This window comes from Panicum virgatum, chromosome 5K (genome assembly GCF_016808335.1).
Source record: "Panicum virgatum strain AP13 chromosome 5K, P.virgatum_v5, whole genome shotgun sequence".
Classification (NCBI taxonomy): domain Eukaryota; kingdom Viridiplantae; phylum Streptophyta; class Magnoliopsida; order Poales; family Poaceae; genus Panicum; species Panicum virgatum.
Genome location: NC_053140.1, coordinates 47,759,609 through 47,783,844, shown reverse-complemented (window position 1 = coordinate 47,783,844; position 24,236 = coordinate 47,759,609). Strand labels below are relative to the sequence as shown.

At 44.9% G+C, this 24,236-nt stretch overlaps 4 protein-coding genes across 20 annotated transcripts; 2 read left to right on the top strand and 2 right to left on the bottom strand.

Moving 5' to 3' along the window:
• Positions 1–311: 311 nt before the first annotated feature.
• Positions 312–3,562, bottom strand: LOC120707977 (phosphatidylglycerophosphate phosphatase PTPMT2-like). Its single transcript, XM_039993045.1, has 6 exons — positions 3,146–3,562; positions 2,342–2,464; positions 2,031–2,124; positions 1,276–1,358; positions 1,104–1,193; positions 312–1,019 (listed from the first exon to the last, which is right to left on the bottom strand). The coding sequence occupies exons 1-6, from the start codon at positions 3,344–3,346 to the stop codon at positions 624–626; spliced, it is 987 nt and encodes a 328-aa protein (XP_039848979.1). The 5' UTR covers positions 3,347–3,562; the 3' UTR covers positions 312–623.
• Positions 3,563–5,258: 1,696 nt separating this feature from the next.
• Positions 5,259–9,083, top strand: LOC120707975. 13 transcript variants are annotated; one of them, XR_005689205.1, is made up of 4 exons: positions 5,266–7,565; positions 7,662–7,672; positions 7,779–7,856; positions 8,118–8,567. XR_005689205.1 is itself a non-coding variant. In XM_039993041.1 (3 exons), the coding sequence occupies exons 1-3, from the start codon at positions 7,329–7,331 to the stop codon at positions 8,856–8,858; spliced, it is 318 nt and encodes a 105-aa protein (XP_039848975.1). In that variant the 5' UTR covers positions 5,266–7,328; the 3' UTR covers positions 8,859–9,083. The 13 variants fall into 13 exon arrangements, 4 of the variants coding, with proteins under 4 accessions (XP_039848975.1, XP_039848973.1, XP_039848974.1 ...); XR_005689204.1 differs by having other exon boundaries at positions 8,020–8,567; XR_005689197.1 differs by having other exon boundaries at positions 5,259–6,686; positions 6,796–7,565; positions 7,662–8,567.
• A 3,163-nt stretch (positions 9,084–12,246) lies between these two features.
• On the top strand, positions 12,247–19,537 carry LOC120707976 (ATP-dependent 6-phosphofructokinase 6-like). Its single transcript, XM_039993044.1, has 15 exons — positions 12,247–12,826; positions 14,213–14,259; positions 14,365–14,404; positions 14,499–14,561; positions 14,644–14,781; positions 15,228–15,386; positions 15,474–15,527; positions 15,672–15,740; positions 15,853–15,982; positions 16,115–16,155; positions 16,341–16,565; positions 17,300–17,345; positions 17,438–17,589; positions 18,155–18,344; positions 18,921–19,537. Exons 1-15 carry the CDS (start codon positions 12,503–12,505, stop codon positions 19,520–19,522), a joined length of 2,280 nt encoding a protein of 759 aa, XP_039848978.1. The 5' UTR covers positions 12,247–12,502; the 3' UTR covers positions 19,523–19,537.
• Positions 19,538–19,952: 415 nt separating this feature from the next.
• Positions 19,953–24,110, bottom strand: LOC120707973 (clathrin interactor EPSIN 1-like). 5 transcript variants are annotated; one of them, XM_039993036.1, is made up of 11 exons: positions 23,811–24,109; positions 23,632–23,683; positions 23,475–23,554; positions 23,312–23,390; positions 23,128–23,211; positions 22,908–23,053; positions 22,557–22,814; positions 22,322–22,452; positions 21,917–22,110; positions 20,968–21,571; positions 19,953–20,703 (listed from the first exon to the last, which is right to left on the bottom strand). In XM_039993036.1, the coding sequence occupies exons 1-11, from the start codon at positions 23,849–23,851 to the stop codon at positions 20,612–20,614; spliced, it is 1,761 nt and encodes a 586-aa protein (XP_039848970.1). In that variant the 5' UTR covers positions 23,852–24,109; the 3' UTR covers positions 19,953–20,611. The 5 variants fall into 5 exon arrangements, with proteins under 5 accessions (XP_039848970.1, XP_039848969.1, XP_039848968.1 ...); XM_039993035.1 differs by having other exon boundaries at positions 19,953–20,576; positions 23,811–24,106; XM_039993034.1 differs by having other exon boundaries at positions 19,953–21,571; positions 23,811–24,110.
• Positions 24,111–24,236: the final 126 nt, after the last annotated feature.

Below are 24,236 nucleotides of genomic sequence, written 5' to 3'. Positions count from 1 at the left end.
TTCTCCAAAGCACAAGAATTGTAATGGTGTCAATCCAAAAAACCCAATATATTATATCCCACTGAGTGAACAAAACGAAGGCACGGAATGTGCAAAGGAACCAGGACCTCAGTACACCACACATTGCAGTCCGGAAATTAACTTGGCAAAGTCGGACGCAAATTCATTTTGGACTAAGAGAGGACTCTCGAATCCTCCAAGCTTTGCTAACACAGGTACATCAATTTCTCGCACACATACAAGGAGTTCACGAGTCGCAGATGGTACAGATTGTCAAGAATTGATGGAATCGAGGTCATTTTGCTCAAGAATTGATGGAATCGAGGTCATTTTGCCTCCATTCCGTTGGCTGGAACCTGGAATTGCCTTTTTATTCCAATGGAACAATGGTGCAATTGAATCACAAGTTTTCGAGGAAAAACAAGGATAATCAACGTATTCACAACTCTACGCTAAGGACTAAAACCTCTATGTATATGCACACAACTTTCTTCCCGATGGCATTGCCATGGCTGTAGAAACTCCGCAGCTTCTACAATCCTATTTGGCTGATGGCTTATCTAGAGATGCACCTATCTCTCTTCAAGTTTTCATTCACAACACGGGAAACTGGGGAAAGAAGGCTAGCACGCGTGAACCTCTGTGAACCGGCTTGGTGGTGGCACACAGTTGCTGTTATTAAGTTTCAGGGAGCCAAAGAGGCAGGACAATCTCCTCATGATGGGCCTGCGAGTGGCTACTTCCAATGCATCCTTTCTCATATCGACATACTTATCATAGCCCTCAAGATCTGCTTCTGTTATAAGGACCGCATCGATGGACTGAGTGGGGCTGGCTGGCCTATGTAGCATAATTTGAGTTATTAGTAAACTGCTGTTTTCGTTATCAAACTCCATTGCATGGTACTCATCATTTTCTGTGTTTGTGCGACAAGCTTCAACGGCTTCTAGGAAACTGCCCAGGTTTGTACTTCTTACTGGAAGTTGTCCAGCGACGAGAGTCCTAAATGTGTTAATAGCCTGCGAATTGTGTCAGTTGTCATGAAGCATCTTAGCACATTTGTTATAATTATTTAGAATGCAATCCCAAAAGAGACTTCATACCTGCCACTGCGATGGTGCCAAAAGTACTCTAGGCCTAATGGATCGGACATGATCCAAAGCTGCTTCAGGGGTCATGCTCCTGTATTTAATCTGCAACAAGAGGATTGTCGTCAGGAAACTATTTGGGGGTATGTGTATTATTGAGTTCAACTACAAATGAAGTTCATCCTACCAAGTAGCACAATACAATAGTGGTGCTACGCCCTCTTCCTGCTTTACAGTGGACATAGGTAGTACCACCTTGTGATGCATTACCTGAAAAACAGGCAGCTAAATGTTGAATCTACCAATTCGAGATGCACGTAGATCATTGTTTGTCGCATACAAATTAAGAATTTTGGGCAAGAAAAACCCATAGACGTGCTTTGGTAGGATAGAGTTCCATTTTTTTAAAAAGAGAGTTCCAGTTTGTTTGAACGACAGACAGCCACCATGTAATGGCTAGCTTACTTCCAATATTTTCATTGGCAGATGTATGATAATCTCACCTAATTGTCATGCATGACATCATATACAACGACATCTAACCAAACCTTAGTACTGAAGTAGTAGTCCTGAAGTTGTGGAATGCGCTATGCATTAAAGATAGTGCTGCAATTTACCTACTACATCAGAATCTAGTTGGCAATAGATATCTGATTCCCCAAATATTAGTTTACCATTTGCTCATAAGATATAACCAGCTTTCCTTATCAGAGTTATGTGCCACCTGCTTTGCTTCCCTAAATTTGAGTGTAGCTCTCCTTCCTATAATTCAATATCTACTCATTGAAGAAAATATTCCATAATAAAATGTAGCATAGATACCGGGCAAAAAAGAATGTTGAACTAATCAGGACTGGGGTTATGTACTTATGTTTCAGGAAGAGTGAATTTTCCCTCATGTATTTTTTTCATAGATATAAACAAGAAAGGGTGATAACTTACAGTGGATGAAATATATGGCTTGAGAAATATCCTCAAGCGAAGGTGCAAACAGATAATCTCTTGTTGGAATTACCAGGTGCTCAATCTCATGGGCCTACAAAAAAGGACGGGTAGTTACTCATGACATATGCTTGTTTTACTCCCTGCATATGCAGTTTATGCGCAAGAACTCAGTTGATAGTGCTCTAAACTCTAAACCAGCCATAACACAGATGTAATTGCACTCTAGTCCAAAGATTCTAACATGACAACTCTATCAAAATTTAAACACAGATGAAGTCACGCAACTACCAAATAAATGGAATAGTTACCTGGTATAAAGATGTTGGGACAAGAGTCTCATAAGGTTCACTCAACGTTACAACTCCTCGAACTCCTAGTTGCTTCAAACGTGGAACATCACTTTGAAACGGAACAGCGCCAAGTAAAATAATCTGGATGGAGAATGAAAAACCAGGCGGCATTTTAGAGTGCACAATACAGGAATAGAAATTTAGAATACTAGGTTCTGTGAGACAAAAACGAAACAACTAACAACACCAATCAAGATCATAACTGGACATTTCCTGTTGCTACTAGTGTTAAGGCAGTTCTCTCTGCCTCTGTGGTCCTAAGTATGTGCATATCCATCCAGGCATTCACGGTGCCAAATAGGGTACCAAAATACTATAGGATGAGCTGACACTAAACAAGTAAACATACATGTTGACGGATACCTATCCACAACCTGATTACACAACTGGGTTGAATTGGAACACATCTGACAAAGTAACCACGAGAACAACCACTGCTCATAAGAGGAGGAAACAAGGCGCAGATTTCCCAACTGCTAAGTAAAAAACTTTCTTAAGCACATTACTACGAGGCTAACAACGCAAAGGCAAAAAAAAATAGGAGATGACACAATTTCAGAGGGAAGTGCGATAGAAAAAACACACCCAACAACCCGAGCATGACAAATCCAACACCAACACTAGTGTATTGATTCCACAGAAACAAGTCAACAACCACACGTTGCCACTCGCAAGCAAATTAAAGCAGAGCCTATAGGCTATAATAACATACGGAATAACCACACAATCTGCGCCGAACAAATTAAAGCAAGGAAGCACCACCTGGTCGACGCGATCCCACCACCGGAAGTCCGCCTCCAACCGGTTGCGCAGGACGTTGTACAGCAGCGTCGGGTAGAACAGCACCCTCGCGCCGGCGCCGACGAGCGCGCGCTTCGCCTTCAAACGTACGACCTCCTCCTCCTGCTCCTGCTGCCCCGCCAGCACCCCTTCACCGTCTCCCAATTCGTCGCGAATCCTCATTTTCCAGTTCCCACTACCACAGCAGTTAGCGAATCCTCGCCTCCTTCCAGGACGAGCAGATCCGCGGAGGCAGGGAGATGGACAAACGTGGATCGAGGGAGGGGACAGGGGAGGCGGGAGGGGAGTGGCCGTGGCCGGGCCGGGTAGGTAGCCTTGGTCGTGGACTCGTGGTCTCTTCTCCCTTGGCCCGGGGACGCGAGAAATGGGAAGAGCCGAGAGCGATTTTGGCCCTGTTTGGCTCTCGCGCTAGCTAGTGTAGTGCTAGAAAATTTGACCGCTAATTACGGTATTAAATAAAGTTATTTTATAAAATTAATTTTAGAACTTTGTACTAGGAATTTTGAAGAATCTAATAAGACTTTTGACCGTATAATTAAAGAATGGTTACTGTGGCATCATTATAGCCAATTATTAATTAATTATCGTCATTAGATTCATCACGAAAAAAATACACTAATCCTTAAAAAAAAATTGTAAATAGACTTCATTTAGCACTTCATGCATTCGAGATTCTTTTTTTGGAAAATGTGCGCGCTAGAATCATAGCATGTTCCAAACCCCAGCAGCAGAAGGCGGAATATGGGGGACCGAGCATAGCTCGGTTGACGCGCACTCCAGGTGTGGAGGCCGCCGGTCCCGCGTTCCAGCTCTGCTCGACATGGGATTTTCCCACCGGATGCTGAGGCGTGTGTGGGTGTGTGTGCGCGTGTGTGTGGTGTGAGTGCCCAGTATAGCGCGTTTCGAGACTACTCGAGCAGCCTCGTCTGCGTTGAGTCTGATCAGCGTGGGTGTCCAAAATCTTAAATGACTCCTAGTGCTTCTGAGTGCTTTAAAAAAAAGTAAAATAGATGGGTCGTCCTTGAACTTGTCTTGAGATGTCTTCTAAGTCCCTAAATTCTCAAAATGCATTTTTAGATCTCTAAATTTGTTCGGAGGTGTCATTCGGGTCCATAAATTCTCAAGATGCATCTTCGGGTCCCCAAACCTATCTTAATGTATTTTTTCGATCCCTAAACTCTCAAGGTGAATTTTCATATCCTAGAAATTGTTACTAATTAATTGTATTAAAAATAGACCATTTATTAAACTATTTTTTCCAGCCTATTCATTTAGAAATGTTACTACTAAATCCACTAAGACCATTTTAATTCTAAATTAGCTACTTATTAATCATACATCATGGGTTAATCCAGATCATTTGATGTTAACAGTGGATATTAATTAAGACAATTTGTTCTCATTTTTAATAAAATTAAAATAGCAAATTTATTAAATTTAAAGTAGTAAAATACTTTTTATTAACTTAAATTAGTAAAACAACATCTATATTAAATTAAAATTAGCATCTCGAGAGTTTAGGTACCCGCATCACACCGCAGGATAAGTTTATGGATCTAAAAATGCAATTTGAGAGATTATGGACCTATGTGACATCTGGAACAAGTTCAAGGATCTGAAAATATATTTTAAGAGTTTAGAAACCTAGATGACATACTAGAGGGACCACTTGTGTAATTTACTCAAAAGAAAAAAAGAAGGCGGAATATGGAAACAGGTGGCACCCGAGTCGGAAGGAAGCAGAGCTGTCTCGCTGTTTTTAGTTGGTGGATTTTATTGGTGGGCGCGTTTCCTTCTCAGGCCCATGGAATCCAGAGATTTTTTTTTATTAAACGCACACATTGATATCCATTTGTGCCATGTTTGCCTTAATTCAGGCCCGTGGTCAGGGATGGCAGTATGGCACCGCGGAGATTTTTTTATTATTAAACGCACACATTGATATCCATTTGTGCCATCTCTATCTCTATAGACCTAAATCTGGTGAACTTTTTGAGCAGTGATTGGGCCACGTCGCCTCGTTTTTGCAGCCACTGGATTTTGATCGGGCTGTCCAAAAGCGGGCACGTATCTCATCTATCTAGACCATTCGTCTGGCGGCCGAGCTCCTCCTCCGCCGAGCTCCTCCTCTGCCCGCTCAAGCCTGGCGCGTCCTCGTCCTGGAGCGCGCCGCCGCCGCCGCACCAGCCTCGCACGCACCCTGCCCCCGGCTGATGCCCGCCCGTTTTTCCCGACGCCTGCGTCAGCTGCCGCCCCTCACCTCCACCTGAGCCGCACCCTGCTCCCGCCCGGCTCGCCCTCGACGGTGCCCGCGGCGCGCCGGCGGCGGCCTCTGCTCCAACCCCATGGTGCCGAGGCCGAGCCCGCTCGCTCCGCCTCGCCCTTGCCCCCCGCTTGCTGCTCCTCTCCCTGTGGCGACGGCCATCATGCTCCGGCCACCTCCCCCGCGGAACCCCGGCCCCCAGCGACGGCGGACCGGTGGGTTGCAGCCGCGCCGGGCTCCACCACGCTTGGCGCCGTCTTCCCGGCTGCTTGCAACTTCAACGCGATGGAGGCGCTAAGTAAGATCTCCTTGTCTCCCTCTGCCAGCCTCGCTGCCCAACGGAAGGTGAGCGCACAAGTAGCTCACACAGCAGCTCCAGCTACGGCTCCTGTTCCTGCGCCATCCCTCCAAGGCCGCAGCGGCCGTAGCTGAGGTTGCCTCCACTGCCTGCAACGTGCTCGACAAAATGCCCAACCTATTCTAACGTATTTTACAGTGGCATCTGATAATCACAAATGTGCTGGCACTGCACTTCGTAAATTACAAGCTCCCATACATATAATATAGCAACTCTAATTTAAGCGTAGCGTACCTATCATTCATCACCGTTGGTATTGGGTACTACTCCCATGAGATTCTGGCCCTTCATGAAGATAACTTTCTTCTTCTATCCCTGTCCTGCAAATAACGTCAACAAAAAATTATTTTTGCAAGGCTGGTGTAAGAGATGGAATTGTTTATACTAACTCGTTGATAGGTATATATTAAAAGAAAAGGGGCAGTTATTTTGAGATTTCCTAGGGTAACCACCAGACCATATATGAGCATGTTCTGCTTCCTCTATATGGCCATTCATGTTATGCTAGCATATTTCCTCTAATCACACTAGCCACTCATATATGTTCCAATGCATAAGCAGTGTGAACAGCCACGCTGATAATTTTTCTGGGCTTCTATCCTAGAGGTAATGATGTTCCTATTAATTGCTTAGCTCAGTTTTTTCATGTGTCATGTTGCAATGAAGCTCTGTTCATCTTGACAGAACATCGACTTGAAATCATGCTTGGTTTTACTTTTCATTGTAGAAGAACAGAGGGTAGAGTCTATACGATTGAAATGTGCTTTCTGGAATGAACCAAGAGAAAGTGAGAAACTATTGCTGATCATATTGCAATAAACCAAGAGTAATCATTCATGGTTTTACTTTTCACTATAGAAGGACAGAAATTCTGTGTCTAGGTATGATCTTAATGTCTCTTCGATCCTCCAAACTGGGTGGGTTAAGATTTTCAATATTCCCCAATTTGCAAGAACTGTTTAGGCTGATAAGTTAATTGCTGTTCGCCAGCTTCGCTCGCGCTAATGGATGTGCCGTGCCTCCGCGTGTGCCGGCGGTCGCGCATCGGCTCCGCATCATCTGGGTTCCGTGACTACGTTCTTCCGCTCGCCGTGGGGAAACAACGTGAGCAGTGGCGTGGGGCTCGTCGCCGCCTGCCCCATCGCCTCTGCGGCTGTTGAGGCGCAACAGAAGCTCCCTCCAGTCCACTTCACCGGCAGCTGAGCCAAAGGCAGAGAACATCACATTGGGCCAAGAGGTGCTTGGGTGCTGCTGCAAGGCTGCGGCTGCGAGCGCAGGCAAGGCCCAAAGCTGTGCTATGGCTCCAGGCCAATGTTCTGCTCCACCTCCTTGGCTGCCTCTGCCACTAAATCATCGTGGCCACGGCCCATGGAGCCACGCGAGCTGCAGATCGATGCGACGGTAGTGCCAAGAAAGAGCTCCTACAGTTAAGTGACGGGGTGAGCTTTACGAGCAGCTCGCATGACTGCAAGTCCACATTGTGGTGCGAGCACCAGCGGCCACCCTGGAAGTGGCGCAGCGCCATGGTAAATCTTGGTGGTGGGAAAGGCAGTGGTGGCGATTCCCGTCCGTGGAAGCAACGGTGGCCTGGCGAGTGGCGACCCTGGCGGCGCGGCGGCGTCACGGTGGATCTGCAGCAACTTGGGCACTACCTCCCATTCTCCTCGCAACGGTCGCCATGGGGCGCGGCGGAGCCAGAACTTCCCAGCCGGTCCGTGGTGGACCTCATCCATCCTGTGGCTGCAAGTCGTCTAGCTATGGTGAGCTGCTACCTGCTCTCTCTTTGCTCATCCATCGCTGGCTTGTAATCTCACGATTCTTGCATGTTGTATATGTAATTATGTATTCTTTTGCAGATTAACTACGGGTGTGATGCTGCTGCACTCTGTGCTTGTGTAAATGCCCCAACGAATTTAAAGACCCGCGCAGGCTGAGCATCACACCCTCTGTTCGTTTTTCTGTGGTTTGTGCAGATCAGCAGAGGGAGCAAGAAAATGGTCCAAATTGAAACTACAGATGAGAATATGAGATTGAGATGCTGTGTCATGCAGGTCTGAGCTTTCCTATTCATCCTGCAGGTCTTTTTTTCTCAGATGCTCATGACTGCAGTTCTGATAAAAATCTTTAGCGTTTTCTTATTGTGAAGAATCTGATTTGCTAGCGACATGTGCTTATTGGATTTCACAATGGAGAAAAAAAACATTTCTTTTACAGGTTCTTGATCTTGCATGTCATAGCAGCTGCTAGCAAGGTGTCAGTCTCTGTTTTTCTCTGTTTCTGTTGTGGAGCCTTAAATTCCTTTGATTTTTCAGACTTGTAGGATGAATAGGCGGATACAACCAACAGGAGCTTGGGGTTATCTACCACTAGTACCGCCAATTAGCTACTGAAATGTTTTCTTGGAGTACATATTCCTACAGATTTCTCGGTATTAAGAAAGATCTGCAGATTCTTATATTATTTACTGCACCATCCCTCCAGTGGCCATAGTCGACGTTACCTCCACTGCCAACAAGGTGTTCGACAAAATGCCAAGCTCCCAGGCGTATAGCATATTTAATTTATAAAGGGACCTATTTTTCTTCTATTCCTATCCTGCAAATGGCGTCAACAAAATTTCATTTTTCAATCCTTGTGTTATAGATTGATTTCTGGCTTGTTGAGTTATATATGATACATAAAGAACAGAAATGTAAACTAATTTTGAGATTTACTTGGGTAACCACTAAGCCAAGATATGAGCATGATCTGGTTCCTCTGCCTATTCGTGTTATGGTTCCACATTTAATCTAACCACACTGACCACTCATCCATTGCAACCTGCAATGTGTAAGCAGCTACCAGTGTGAACAAATATGCTGGTAATTTTTTATGCTTCTTGCCATGTAGCAGAGCTTGCAAAACCCAATTTATGCTCTAATTAATAGGAGTTACTTCCCCAGCCTGCCTTAAAAAATTAAGATACTCATCTTACTGAATCATACAACATTTTCTCCTCTAAACATTGAGCACTCAGATTCACTTTGCAATCTGTGTTTCGTATTCTGTAGTGAGGATAATATTGGAGCTTACTATTAGTGGATGGCAACTTATGACAACTTGATTGTTTCAAGTGTTTACTCTTGTGGATGATGGAAAACCAATATGAAAAAGGTGCAAGAGGAGCAAGAAGGCCTCTTTGTATCAAAAATAAGGAAGCAAAAAGAAAAAAAATATAAAACGATCAAGAGCAACGTCTGCAATACAAAATTTACCAATGATGTAAATTCTACTTGCTATTTGATTGTTATACAATATTTATATATTTAGAAAAGCGATACTGTTATATCAATCAAGGCATGAAGAATGATTAATCCTGGGTTCTTTTTTTAAGGTCCACATATAGTGCACAACTCTAATCTTCAAAGGCTCCTCTTACATTGAATTCTTCGAAGGATTCTCATGATTTTCTATGAAGCAATCTCTTCAATTGTGCAATTTTATTTGTGTGACCAGGGATGAAAGATTAAAAATAAATAGTATATCTATATATGAAACTCTTATATGCTTCAACCATTTAATCGGCAACTGCATATCCACTGCAAGATTGTAAATACATAAATAAGCATAATACACTTGTACACCATCAAAAAGTGGCACACTGGCCACTCAACTAGGGCGCGGCAAAGCCAGGGTTTCTAGTGTTTGCCTTAATTCAGGCCCATGGATAGGGATGGCACCCGCGAATTCGGGTGCGGGTGCGGTGAAAACCCGCCCGCACCGAAACCCGCGGAGCCAGGAAAAACCCGCCCGCGACAAATCCGTGGGTGGATTTTTGCACCCGCACCCGTCGGGTTTCGGGCAGGTTTCAGGTGCCCGCGGATTTGTCAAGATATACTATAAAAGTAGATTCATAATTTGAACAGACAAAAAGCTGAGTTTAGCTAGCAACAAAGCAATAATCCATAAGTTCAAAAGTCTCCACTGCGACAAATCATAATCCAACAGCACAACAATTAGAATGAGACAGGGTATCCATGTATTTACATGATAAAGATTGTTGAATTGGGCGCAGTTTATAGATATGGTGCGGGTACGGGTTCACCCGCGGGTGAAATCCTAAACCCGCACCCGTGCGGGTGGTGCGGGTCCACCCGCATCCGCACCCATCGGGTCCAAAATCCGCAGGTGCCCGTATCCGCGGGTGCAATTGCTATCCCTAGCCATGGAATGATCAAGATTTTTTAGAGTTTTACGGACGAGCCGTTTCGTTAAACACACATTGATATCCACCTGTTGCCGTGGTAGTAGTACCTCGTCAAAGATAAAAATAAAAAAAAGAAAGAAAAATTAAGTGACAACGATTGTGACACTCCCATTCGCCTGAGGGTGGATGCTGCCGGCCGTTGCCTTTTGGCCCAAAACCTAGGTAGGCGCATTTGCATGTTGTCGATCTATGGGCGGACGACACTTTGCATATGGTTCGTTCTGATCCGGTGGTAGTACCAGCACAATCAGGCCGCTCCATCGCCATGGTCTAGACTCTCTAGATGCTCGTGTCGCTCTCATGACCATACAAAAGGATGCCAAGAGCGTGTCCCAATTTCCTGATTCCAGAAGCTTTAATTTGGACCATACACCTTTTTCCCTGAGCGCGTGAAAAGAAATAAATAAATTGGGGGATATAACTAGGGAAAAGTGCGTCCACGTTGAACGTAAAAACCCTCCGCTGGCCACAGGGACGTGGATTTGAAAAAACCTCCTGTCTGGGCCTTCTGGCAACCGGGAATGGACTCGATCGCCCGGTCAAAACTAGTTCTGGAATTTTGAATATCTACGTACGCGGCTCGCGTCAATCCATCGAAACATGCACCTGTTTTTTTTGTTTTTTTTTCAGTTTTGCTTTGAACTTCCCGGCAGCCGCGACATGCTTCGTCCACGGTGAAGCCATGCGCAGTGCGCACCGTCCATTTCTGCAAAAACCACGTAGTGTAGCCGAAACTTTCTGAAAAGCTAAACAAAGGTCATCAGGTCATGTGCCGAGATGCGCGAGAACCAAGACCAAACCGCCCAGCCCAATCGACGCGCCCGCTCGTGAACTCCAGCACCGGCTGGCGGCTTCCCGCTTGGTGGCAGGGCCCCGTCGCCGTCGGTAGAGAAATCCAGGGACGAGGCCGCCCACCGGATGGACCCGACCCGAGGAAAGAAGAACCATCGCAGGCTCAGCATGCCGGACCCAGATTGCTGACTTGCTGACTTGCACGTACTCGTTGTTGCATGTGCCAATGTCCTAGGTCCTATATCTCGTCTACTTCGTCTCAGTTCAATGTGCCTTGCGTATTTCTCCCCGTCGACAAATGTCAGAAAATATAAGGCCACCGTTGGAAACAGTTTTCTTAGACCACAAATGTCACGCAAATTAGGTTGACTCTTGTTGCCTTGTTTTATATAGGCCTTGTTCAGTGGCGGAGCTTGACCTTGAATTTTAGACAAATGAGGGGGGGCCACTCTTTTGCTACAGTAATGAACAGTAGTCATTTTACTATTCACGTAGTGGAAATTTTCATTGGCCAGGGGGGCCCTGGCCCCAATGAAGCTCCGCCAGTGGCCTTGTTTAGTTGCATCCGTAAATTTTTTGAAATGAATTTTTTTTATATTTTAAATATTAAATATAGATTAATTACAAAATTAATTATAGAACTTGTTTGTAAACTACGAGACAAATCTAATGAGCCTAATTAATCTATCGTCGGCACATAGTTATTGTAGCAATTACTGTAGCAATTTAGTGCCTACTCATGGCCTAATTGGGCTCATTAGATTCGTCTCGTAATTTACAAGCAAACTATGCAATTAGTTTTTTATTTCGCCTAGATTTAATACCCCATGCATGTAAGATTCCCGTTCGATATGATAGATTTGAAATTTTGAATTTTGCAACTAAACAAGACCATAATAAGCGAGACTAGTATATAGTTTGATTGTTTTTTCCTTTCTCTTTCCTCGGCATAGGGCACACGATGGCGTTCACATGTAATTGTTGGGTGATGCCTAATATGCTAGTAAACATTAACAAAGTAATACTAGTTTTTATACCATCAATCTAGTAATACTCAGATATTATTCGTAAGGAATCTAGTAATACTATTTTTTATACCATCTATCTATACAAATCTAGATATTATTAGTCACGTTTAAAAACTTTGAATTAGGGCGAACCTAGTGAGCTCATACTTTACATCGGAGGAAGGATTTACTACTCGCAAACCAATGCCTCCATCTACGTTCGTTTTCACAGGCTACACTTGTGCACAAATCTCTAGTCGACAAGTCAACCACAAAAAATTCTCGCAAGAAGAAAATCACAGAAACAATCACGCCCTATGCGGCCATGCCGTTTCAGTTTTTTTGAAAGGATTGCCAATTTGCCATGCCATTTCAACACCTGCAACACCGGCGGCGTCACCGTCAGCCCCCGCCATCGTGGACAGCAGAAACCACTTCTCCCCTTCTCCCCTCCAAAGCTCCGGACCCTTCTCCCCTTTCCCCTTCACGCTTCGCTCCGCTTCGCCCCTCGCCGACGACTATTTAAAACCCGCGCTTCTTTCCCGTCGGCTTTCCGGTGAGAGGAAACCATTTTTTAACCCCCGCGAGAGACCCACAGCCGAGCAGGGGGAGCTCGATCGAGAAGCGTCTGGGGACTCGGGGGAGCGCTCCAATGGCGTCGTCCCACATCATCCTGCCCAAGGAGGAGGAGGAGGCGGCGGCGGAGGCCGGGCTGGGCGTGGCGGTGGAGGCGGACCACGACTCCCCGGCGCAGCGCCCGTTCCAGGAGCAGGCGCCCGGGAAGGCGGCGCTGCCGTTCTCGGCGACGTGCGTCCGGATCTCCCGCGACTCGTACCCGAATCTCCGCGCGCTCCGCAACGCTTCGGCCCTGGACCTCCACGACGACGACGCCGCCTTCGTCAAGCTCGAGGAGGGCGACTACGGATACGTGCTCGACGACGTCCCGCACCTGACCGACTACCTACCCGACCTCCCCGTGAGTGCCGCAGCACCCCTCTCCCGCGCTCTCCGTTTGCTCTGTTGCCTGATCTGTTGCTCCTGGGTGAAAATTGCTACTATGAATCGCAACGATGCGTGTGATGGGATCGAGGATCTCGATTCAGCCAGCTTTCGCTTTGGTACCATTTCAAAAGTTATTTAGATGAAGTTTTTGTTTGTTACCCGGCGGTTTTTATATTTGGAAATATCCGGGGATTGCTTGAGGCGCGAGCTGCATTTTCGGGTACTTTGGCGGCTCTTGCCAGGTGGAGGCAGCTCATTAGCTGGGTGCCTGGGTGTGATCTAGTAATAGAAATGCAAATATTACTTGCCGAATTCGTAGCGAACCTGAGGTTGTCGTGCGGATCTCATGCTCCCTTGCATCTTTTTTTAGAAGGAATATGTAGTGATATTAGTGCATTACACCGGCCCTTTTACAAACAAGACCTAAAAAAAGGAAAATTACAAAGAAGTCCAAAGCTCATGTTCATCTTCCTCGAAGCCTTCAGAGATCCGTTCGTCACCGCCGCCGAAGCTGCTTCCCAATCGTCGTCGGGCACCAGAGCCAATCTCCACAAGGTGGAGGCCGCAAATGAGGGCTTACTTCTAGGCGAATCAGCCGAGTACACTGCCTCCCAGGCGCATCGGCCAACTCCCGTACCCACGACGCATCCTTCTATTCCACCGCCGGCAACCCGAGCAAAGCTCAGATTTTCACCAAAGATCATCTTACTCGAGATTAACAGGGTCAACAACATCATCACCTGAAGAAGACGACGATGCGCCGGCCCTCGACTCCTGGTCAGGTCTCCCCAGCCTCTCCGTTGACGTCGGAGTAGATCGCCATCGGAGAACGGAAGAGGCTGGGAGAAATTATTCCGCTGCGCCGCCGTCGCTTCCGCATCGCCGGCGTCGCCAGGAAAAGCAAGCCGCAGAGGAGCCACACTCCTCCGGCAAAACCTAACTCCACCACCGAATATTGACGGCGAGCAAACCCTAGACCTAGGTGGACTCGACTAAGACCCTACGAAGATAGGCGATCTGTTGAAAAGACGGACCCTCGCTCCTCGTCACCACCGGCAGCGAGGCCGGAGGCGAGGGAACGGGGGCCGCAAACGGTGGCGGCGGCGGCGTCGCCCCTCGGCTCCTTTCTTTCGCGAGAGGTGATTGTTCGTATTTGACACTTTGGCGTCTTATTTACATGCTTCTGGAAGAGTGGAAGGAATTACTTGTATTAGTTGACATCCTGTCCCTGCTGTTGTAAATCATCTATGTGCCCATTCACAGGACGTTCTGTTTAATTTTAAGTTTAAATGATCTCGTTTTCAAGGTGACATCACGGGCATTAATAGCTAATAGTTTCCCTGTTTGAATTTCCTGCCAGACTTTTCCCAATCCTTTGCAAGATCATCCGGCGTATTCAACTGTCAAGTGAGGATTTTCTTTCTATTTGACTTTTCTATATCTTTTTGATAACCTCTAATTTTGTTCGTTGTGCAATATGTAAACTGAATTTTCTGTTCACACATTCACCAGGCAGTATTTTGTCAATGCAGATGATACAGTACCTGAAAAGGTATTATAATAATACCGCATTTGATGGTTCCATGTGTCAATGTTGTTTGTTTGAGTTGTGTCTGTAAAATGACGTGTTCTTTGTGCTACTATAGGTGGTTGTTCAGAAGAACAGTCCACGAGGAGTCCACTTCCGACGTGCTGGACCTCGTCAGAGAGTATGATGCCTTTGATATTCACCTATACCTTTTTGTGAGCAGCACATTATACATATAATCTAACATAATATTCAAATCTCAGGTGTATTTTGAATCAGAAGAAGTGAAAGCTTGCATTGTAACATGTGGAGGCCTTTGCCCTGGGCTTAATACCGTCATCAGAGAGTTGGTGTGTGGCTTGTCCCACATGTACAATGTTAGCAATGTCTTCGGAATACAGGTTTGAGTCATTCCAGATTACCTGTATAGATTTTGGATGATATAATGTGTCACAATTTCTTCCACAGTTTTTTTAACTGGTCCTTTATTTCTTTCTTTCTAAAAAAGATGGCAAATCTTGATATTTCGCCTGTTAGACTCTTGCAATAAATCAATATGAGTTTTGCAAATTTAAACTCAGTTAATAATTCATTTTGGCTGCACTGTGCTGTACTAGTTGCAGGTTGGGAACTTCAGATTTTTTATGTCCGAACATAGGTGCACAATTTTTGTGATTCACATTACCAACTGCTATGAACTATTTGCTAGCTAGTGTTTTTGCCATGATAATGTACACATCCTGATTGCAGTGAATCAGAGATATGAAATTTTTCTGTACTTGTAGTCTATGCATGAAATTTTTCTGCTATCGACGTACCGTGTAACAAGCTGTAAGCAATTTTGCAGAACGGATACAAGGGTTTCTATTCAAGCAATTATCTTCCCATGACACCAAAGAGTGTGAATGATATCCACAAGCGAGGTGGTACAGTTCTTGGAACATCACGTGGTGGCCATGATACCAAAAAGATTGTTGACAACATTCAAGATCGTGGAATTAATCAGGTGTGTGTTTGCTGTTGCTGATCACTAGTCTTTATATAATCCTTATTATATTGGAGGTTTGAGTAAATATCCTTCTGTGCCATCTAGGTGTACATTATCGGAGGAGATGGAACTCAGAAGGGTGCATATGAGATATACAAGGTACTTCATATGCTGTTCAGAACTTCATATGTTGTCAAACTGCACGTGAACTTCTGTACCATTGGTCCAAGTATGCTCAAGCACGTGAAGAATTTGAATCCAGAAGTTATTTCTTATTATGTTCTATTTTTACAATTACTGCAGGAAATTCGAAGACGTGGTCTACAAGTAGCTGTTGCTGGCATTCCCAAGACAATTGATAATGATATAGCGGTAATTTTTTTTTGTGCTTTCAAAGAAGCTTTTGCTGCCCACGTCTTGATTTGAAAGATTGTAGTGAAGAGACCTGGATCAATGCTGATTTTTTGTATACACCTATTGTTAGGTTATAGACAAGTCATTTGGTTTCGATACTGCTGTAGAGGAGGCCCAGCGTGCCATCAATGCAGCTCATGTGGAAGCTTCAAGTGCTGAAAATGGGATAGGTTTAGTGAAGCTTATGGGTCGTTATAGTGGTTAGTTTTCCTGCCTATGAACTGAATGTTTACCCCCTTGTGCAGAATAATGGATTCCTGGTTATCTTTTTTTTTTCCGTTTTCACTATTGCTTTGCATTGTCCTTACTGTGATACTTCCTCTCTGATGCAGGGTTTATTGCCATGTATGCTACTCTTGCAAGCAGAGATGTGGTGAGTTAATAGCTTCTATTTTACCTAAACTATTCCAATCATTTTTTAGTTTCTTCAAGTGTCCTGTTTTACATGCCCTGTTGCCCTTCTGAATTCTGTTAGTGTGTAAATACGACCACTAATATTCTGTCACATCATTTATCTTGTTTGTAGTGGAACTAATTATTCATGTCCATCTTATGTAGGACTGCTGCTTGATTCCAGAGTCTCCCTTCTATTTGGAAGGGGAGGGTGGACTATTCGAGTATATAGATAGGAGGTTGAAGGAGAACAACCACATGGTTATTGTGGTGGCTGAGGGAGCAGGACAGAATCTTATTGCTCAAAGTATACCTGCTGCAGATCAGCAAGATGCCTCTGGAAATAAGCTGCTTCTTGATGTTGGTCTCTGGTTGACTCACAAGATCAAGGTACATTTATATTAGTCATTTTTCATCAGTATAATCCATTTTGATTCCACCTTTTATATCTATGATTGCTTGAAATGCCAGTTTGACATGCACTTTGTGCAAATCTTTCTAATTTCCACTAAAATACAAGAATGTACACGTGGTTCTCTTGGGTTTGAAACAAGTCTACCATATGCAAGTTTGGATAATACCCGGTATAGGTTTTAATATCCAAGTACAAATATTATGTGAACTCAGTATTCTGCCATATCCCCTCATTTCTAAAACCTGCACTTTTCTTGTGCTAGTCAGTTAAATAACATATATATAAGTCTAGGTGGAGGTTGGAGGTTCAGACTTCAGAGCGTGGTTACTTAATTAGCTGCATGAATCACCATAAGATGTTTATGAGTTTTCACAAGCTCTGTTCACAACTTATTTACAATGCTCAAAACTTTAGCGCAGGTCAAAGTTGAATTAATTAAATATTTCCCGCCTTGTAATCTTGTATGCAAATTATGAATTTGTATACTTTATAAGCTAGATGCATCATGCATGCAAGTATCTGTAAAGCTTACAAGGGTATGTATAGCTTAGGAGCTCGACAACCTCATGGTGTGGAGCCATGCATGCTATGTGGTACTACTGTTATCAGTGGAACCTTCATGTTTCTTGTTCTTCTTTTTGGTGTCTTGCTGATTAGTGTTTGCATGGTGTTGCTCAAAGCTTATTTAATGTTCATTGTTACTTTGTAGGATTATTGCAAGGGCAAGAAGATGGAAATGACTATTAAATACATTGGTAATTCCTCATGTTTACTTCTTCAACATGGTGTTAGTTTGTACTTAAGTGTCATGGAATATGACAAGAACTTTTTTTCCTTTCCAATGCAGATCCAACTTACATGATCCGTGCTATTCCAAGCAATGCATCAGACAATGTCTATTGCACACTGCTCGCACATAGTGCCATTCATGGTGCAATGGCAGGATACAGCTTTACAGTCGGAATGGTCAATGGCAGGCATGCGTATATACCATTTCATGTGAGTATAACTTCCACTGTATCCTTCCGTAAATATGGATAGTGATAGTATGCTCCTTGCTGCCAGTTGAATGCAAGTTTTAGGAAACGAGTATTCGAGGTTGGGGCCACCAGTATTTCCTCTGGGCCAGCGAATTTCTAATTTAGTTTCTTTGTGGCAGAGATAGGTGTCATCATAAATCATGCTAAGATGCCCAAACTTTTTTGCTTGCTTCATCGCTTGACACACTTTTGCTTGCTGCATACCCAAAAAGAAATGAATTCAACTCTGTATAGTTCTGAACAAGCCTTGTGTTTAAAGGAGCACATATGGAGTCAACACCTCATCTGTAGCAATTACATCGCAGTGCATTTGGTCTGAAAATTTGCAAAGAACCTAGGTAGATCTTGAAGCTCAACTAAAATTGGATCTGTAGTTTACTTTCACAAGAGATGGGATTTGTCTTCTAGAAGGGAAGTTCTGGAGAAATTCATGATTAGGATTTCTTTACGAGGGGGACAACCACAAAACTATTCCCTTCTTATATTTCCGATTAATATGACTCCGAAATTTATCCTGACAACAGAGGGTAACATCAACGAGGAACAAGGTGAGGATAACCGATAGGATGTGGGCAAGGCTGCTGTCTTCAACCAACCAGCCGAGCTTCCTGAGCAAGGAGGACATCGACGCGGCCAGAGAAGCTGATAAGGCGGCCAACAAGAGGATGAACGGAGAGAACGCGAAGAAGCAACCTGCATCAGTGTTGGCAAATGGTGAGAAATAGTATGATTTTGACGGTTCATAGCTGTGTACAGTACCCATGGCTATTTGGCTGAGGTCCATAGGCCAAAACTGCAATTCAGTGAGTATTGGTTTCTTTTGCATCGTTCCGATTCCTTGGAACGGAGCACATTCGATGCCCCGGAACACGTTCTCAGTAGTTCACGTAATAAATGAGATACATTTTGTGAAGTTGCATCAGAAAAAATGCAGACATCTGCAACTTGAAAAGCTACCTGCTGGATGACCGTGTGTGTTCGTCGTATGTGCCTGGCCTCCATCCGCTGCAACTATGAGCTTGTCGTCGCCTCGTCAGCCTCCCTTATGCTAGAACTTAAACTTCCTGTGACCGTGTCGTCGGTGCAGCGACATTCAGCTGCTCAATATTAACGTCCATGGTCCATGAACTGTTACCCTCTTCGTCTTGGCTGACTTGCCATCAGGGGAGGGGCGCACCGTTGTTCCTTATTTTCGTCCAGGTGCTCTGCACGTCGACGGTTATGCTTGATCATCAGCTGGCTCAATTCTTGCTCCCTGATGTCCCTGCCTACATTCTTGCATGAGGGAAGGCACCATCGGCGTCGAGGCTCCCTCTACGGCGTCGGCACTACCGCACCGGCCGGCGACCGGAGCTGTGCCGCCATCTGCATCACCAGACGTCGACGCCGCGAGGATCCAGGACCCGGACAATAATGCGAAGAACGAGGCAGGTGCAGCTGCGGGTGATCAGGATGAGCAGCCGAGCCAGGAGGCTCACGGCGCAGGTGGAACCGTAACGCAGCTGGAGGAGGAGAAGCCTACGCCCGGAACAGACGCCTCGTGGCCCACGACACCACGGGGGACGCGGCCGCCACCACAGCGCGACGTCGCGCCGGCGCCGCGAACCGGAGATCGCAACGCGCGGGCCGCGCCCGAGACGGAGCCGGACGTCGAGGCCGTAAAGCCCGGATCAGGCTGCACCACGCCACCGCCGGCGCACGACTCGGAGGCGTCCGACGACGGCCGCGGAAGCCCACTGCACGAGGAGAAGCCGGGCGCGAGCGTGGCTGCTGCCTCCAGGTCGAGGCTGCTCTCGTTCCGGTCCTTCTCGCGGGACAAGAAGGCGAACAAGTCCGACACGGCGGAGCACAAGGAGAAAGGCAAGGAGAGGCGGAAGAGGTTCTGGAAGTGACCGTCATCGATCAAAGTCGTGGCGGGGCGCTAGTTTTCATCGGGCACGTCGCGCGGGCGCGGCCCGCGTGTCAAATAAGCGGAGCGCTTCACCCCCCCCCCCCCCCCCCCCCCCCCCAAAAAAAAAAGTATTGTGAATTTGTGGTACAGCAAGAGCTTGGATTTGTCGATTGACGACTTCTTCTTCATGTAATAATTTGTCAAACAGAAGGTTAGCCCATAAGCAGCCATTTGAATCCTAGTGTAAAAATGAGAAATAGCTGACATTTCACTGATCATTACTTGGGATATTTACTAAAAAAAAATTGAGAGTCATACCATTTTCATCCGTAGCCAACGCGAAATACCAGTACTCGATGGCCTTAAGGGGTTTATCATTTCATTACAATTCATACATTCTGCATTATCCCTAGTATTATCTATTATCATACTGAAGTTTGAATAATTGTATATAACTTACCCCTAATTTCGGGTGTACACTATACAGTAGAGGAGGTAAGTTACAGGACTCCTGCTTGCGCTATTGAGAAGTGAGATACCCAAAAAAAACTATCAAAAGGAAAATCCAAATGCTTTATTCACAGTGCGCACATACAGATTTACTTTGGATGAACTAATAGATACAGAACTATAGCACATCAAGGGCGAATATTTTTTCTTGAACACTATCAAGGGCGAAGATGATAGTTATTTTGCAATACTAGAACTGGCCATCTCAGAAACACTTGATCGTTGATGAGATGTCAGGAGCAATACTGCATAAATGATTCAGGAAGTCGGATACTGCAACTCTGCAAGAACCGTGGATAACGATACACTCTCACACAAGAAGATCCTGACTCCTGAGGATCACTTGAAGCTTCCAAACTGCTGCTGCTGGAAATTATCAGTTCCACCGGTGGATCCTGTGGACGATAGAGAACCAGACCTGCCTTGCATGCCTGATCCGGTGCCCATTGTTGTCGCCGTGCACCATGGAACAGCTGGGCCTTTATCCTCAGATCCGTCGCTCAATTTCCCAACAACCCCTACATCTGAAAGATCGACCTTCTTTGCTGCATGTAATGATTAAACAATAAACACTCATAAGCTACAATAACATGTACTCGTAAGCTTGCTCAACTCCTTTCTCCTGCAGTCTTACTGTACCGAGTGTAATCTTGCCTCCAGTTGTTTTGCGAACTGAGTAGGGAATAATAGGCATCATTTATGAATAAAAACACACAATGTACAGTCTTGAAGTATGTTTACTTGTGGTAAATTTTGTTCCTACTGATAGAGAGCGTGTAGAACTTGGACTGCAGCTCATGTGATATATATATTCATGCTTTGATACAGCTAATAATAAAGTTTCTATACCAGATAAGTGACATGCAGGGCACCACCAAAAACATGCATAAAAAAGAGTACATACTTTTTTTAGTGGAATAATGTAGAGATACTTACAGGCAGTTATATTCAAATCAATCAGCCCACGACTCAAAGAATCAGCCCATATGCCAGACTTGACCTGAAAAGCCCCTTTCTTCACATCTGATTTTGATTCTGACATGGAGGCCGGCTCCAGCTTTGTGGGGGATTTATTCATGAGTTTGGTGGCAATTGTTCTAGGCGATTCCGTATGTGAAGTAAAGGCACCAAAATTCAGCTCCTCAAAAGGACTACGATAAGAACATTTTAAACTTTCCGTTTTAGTTTGACCTGAAACCGTATTTGAAGAGAATGCACTGAAGGAGTCAGATTCATCAAGAGTCTTCACTGGAATTGCAGCAAAAGGATCAAAATCTGCAGCGCTGGAATGCTGATGTGAGGGGGTTTTGGATTTGCCTGGGGCGTCATGCACTGAGAACTCAGTGTACGAAGGGAATGATGTCACAAAGGATGGTTGAAATGGATCAAAAGCAGAGGCATTGGAATGTGTAAGGGATGATGGCATAAGGTCTGAAGATTTATTAGGGCTACCACGTACTGAGAATCCTGTATCTGAATTAGCAGAACCAGCAAATGATGATCTGCCTGCAAATAGATCAATATTTTCATGTGATAACATCTGGAAAGAAGCAGTGTGTTAGAAAATTTCTGATAATATAAGTTCCAATGGACTTGTAATCTTGCCAAGTGTTTCGCCGATCAATTATGCAAAGTGTCAATCATGCAAATCCATAGAAATTAGAATAAATTCCTCATGTACCAATGCAATGTTGTGAAATCCATTACTGTGTCACTAACAAGGTCTGTCCCCATAACTTACAGTCCTTTTTAGTTATTATTCTCTTTTACCATGAGAAAATTTCTGTATCATATTTATATAGGATAGATAAATCATAAATAACTATAAGAGGCGTAAAGTAAAATGAATTAGTAAAAAATCACTAGACATTAGGCCATGGTAAACCTGAGAGCGAGAAGCAGTTGCCAACTCTAGTGGAGCATTAGCAGACTGGAAATCTGTATCAGCAAATAAATCAACTTCTGGTAAAGAAGCAGTTCCAACATTTTGCAGTGCTCTTGAAGTAGATGCAGTCTTGTTAACAAGGTCATCCATTAAACTTTGTCCAAAGAGATCCACGTGATTATAGCTTGCAGTAGCTGTTCAGTTCATTTCAAAGATAGAGATTAGTAAAATAAATTCATAGAAAATTCTATGTGCCTCATGTCACTATCTGATAACCAGAAGCAGTGTGACGTGGTTGCCAGCATCAAAACACATATTGCAAAATAACAATTGGCTCCAGCAGAAAGGAACCACTCTAATAATACAATCACAATAGAATGTTGGAGGTGAAGTAGGAATACGGACCTGGTGCGGAAGGCCCTCGTGGGTTGAAGTCATCGTCATCTTCGTTGTTCACTTTCTGTGAACTTGGGCCTCCAGATGTGGAGCTAAGATTTGATGATGATTTTAGGTGTGATGTTGAGGAATCTTGATTTCTACAACATAACACAATGAACACTTAAGAGTAGATTTGACGATCTTTAATTCATTGTTCAATAAGTAGATAAATAACACCAACATATAAGGATTAGAGAGGTACCTCCTGCGACGCCCTTGTCCCTTTCTTGATTTATATTCAGTTGTACTGCTCGTGTGTCCTCCTATCGACATTTGTCTAGTGCTTCTGAAATCCGAAATTGGTTCTTTACGGATGTTGCCTCTGTAGCTATCCCTGGATGCGTCAGCTTCCTTTGAACTATGTGCGCTTCCATAGCGACCACCAGATGAGTAGCTGCCACTGCCAAATGATGCTGCGCTTGACTTGTATGTTACCCCAGTCGATGACAAACCAAAGTACCTACACACGAAGTCCATCCATGTCAAGATGAGAATTCTGCTAATCTGCTAAAAGAAAGGTGCTGCATCAGTAAGTCAGACGTGAATGTCTTACTTATCCCTCGAAGCAGCAGCCTTCTCCCTGACTTGTTGAAGTTTCTCCCTGTCATCCACAATTGATAGAACTGTTTCAGCCTTCTTTCGCACGTTGAGCCCAGCATCTTTTCCATTGGACTCCACATACTCGAAACTCGTAAGTTTCTTCCCATAAAAAGCAAATGTTAGACGAGATCAGTTTTTATAAGCAGTGAAATTTCAAAGATGCTGGCACATACCGCAATCTGTGAGCTATTGTCAGTAATTTCATCGACAGCACGTTCAGTACCATTAGCAAGAAGATACTCAATCACAGCCAATGCCTACAAAAGGAGATAAAAGAACAACTTATGAAGAGAAAATACAAACAGTGAATTCATCAGCAATTAACTCCACATTATCATTTCTCTTTAAAAAACTGACCTTATACACATGACGCCAATTCGCACCAGTGTCCCCCAGCCGTTGCCGCAGCGCATTCATGATCATTGAACATTCATCACTGCAGCCCAAATCACAATATAGTCATACTTTATTTTAGAAAAAAAAAAGTGAGGTGGGGCGAAAATTGAGCTTTGGCACCCACTATCTTTTGGTGGCCCGGGCAATGTCTGCCAAGTCGGACAAGTGAGGCCCCCATGGCTCATCGCTTGTGGCATCAAGAACCTGACCCAAACAATTCAAAACAAGAAAAGGAAGAAATCGACGACATCGGGCAGAATCCGGAGAAGAAAAACCCTAACCTTTTGCTCGATTTCCGGCACCTTGAGGACCTTGAGGTTCACCTCCCTCTTTCTTCATAAATATAAATAAAAGGTAGTCATGAAAAAGTTTTTTAAACCAAAATTTCATTTTCATAGGAGAAATTTCTCTTAGCAAAAGCAAAGGAAAAGGAATCGCAAGAAACGCGGCTTGCTCTTACATCTCCCGGACGGTCTGATCGAGCACCTTCATGAAATCCATGGCTGCGATTGGACCGGGAACGACCACGATCGCGGGCTCGACTCCAGCTGTGCTTATCTGCTAGTCCTCTAGGGTTCCGCGGATCAGACCGTCTGTGACATGCAGTAAGAGCAAGCCGCGGGGCAAACCGGAGAAAGAAGGGAAACGGCGGCGCCGTGGACCGGAACGGCGGCGCGCACGATGAGTTTTATCGGCGGGCCTGCTGGCGCGCACTCGGACTCGGCCAAGGTTGGACTAGACAGGTCTCAGGGCCAGTGGGCCACCATCCCCATAGGCCGGCCCAACTGGTCTTTGCGGGCCTCCGGCTCTATCGCTCATCACCTCCTCCTCGTACGGGAAAGCGAAGACCCGAAGGCCCGGGCAGACGGCACGGACTCGGCGGCCG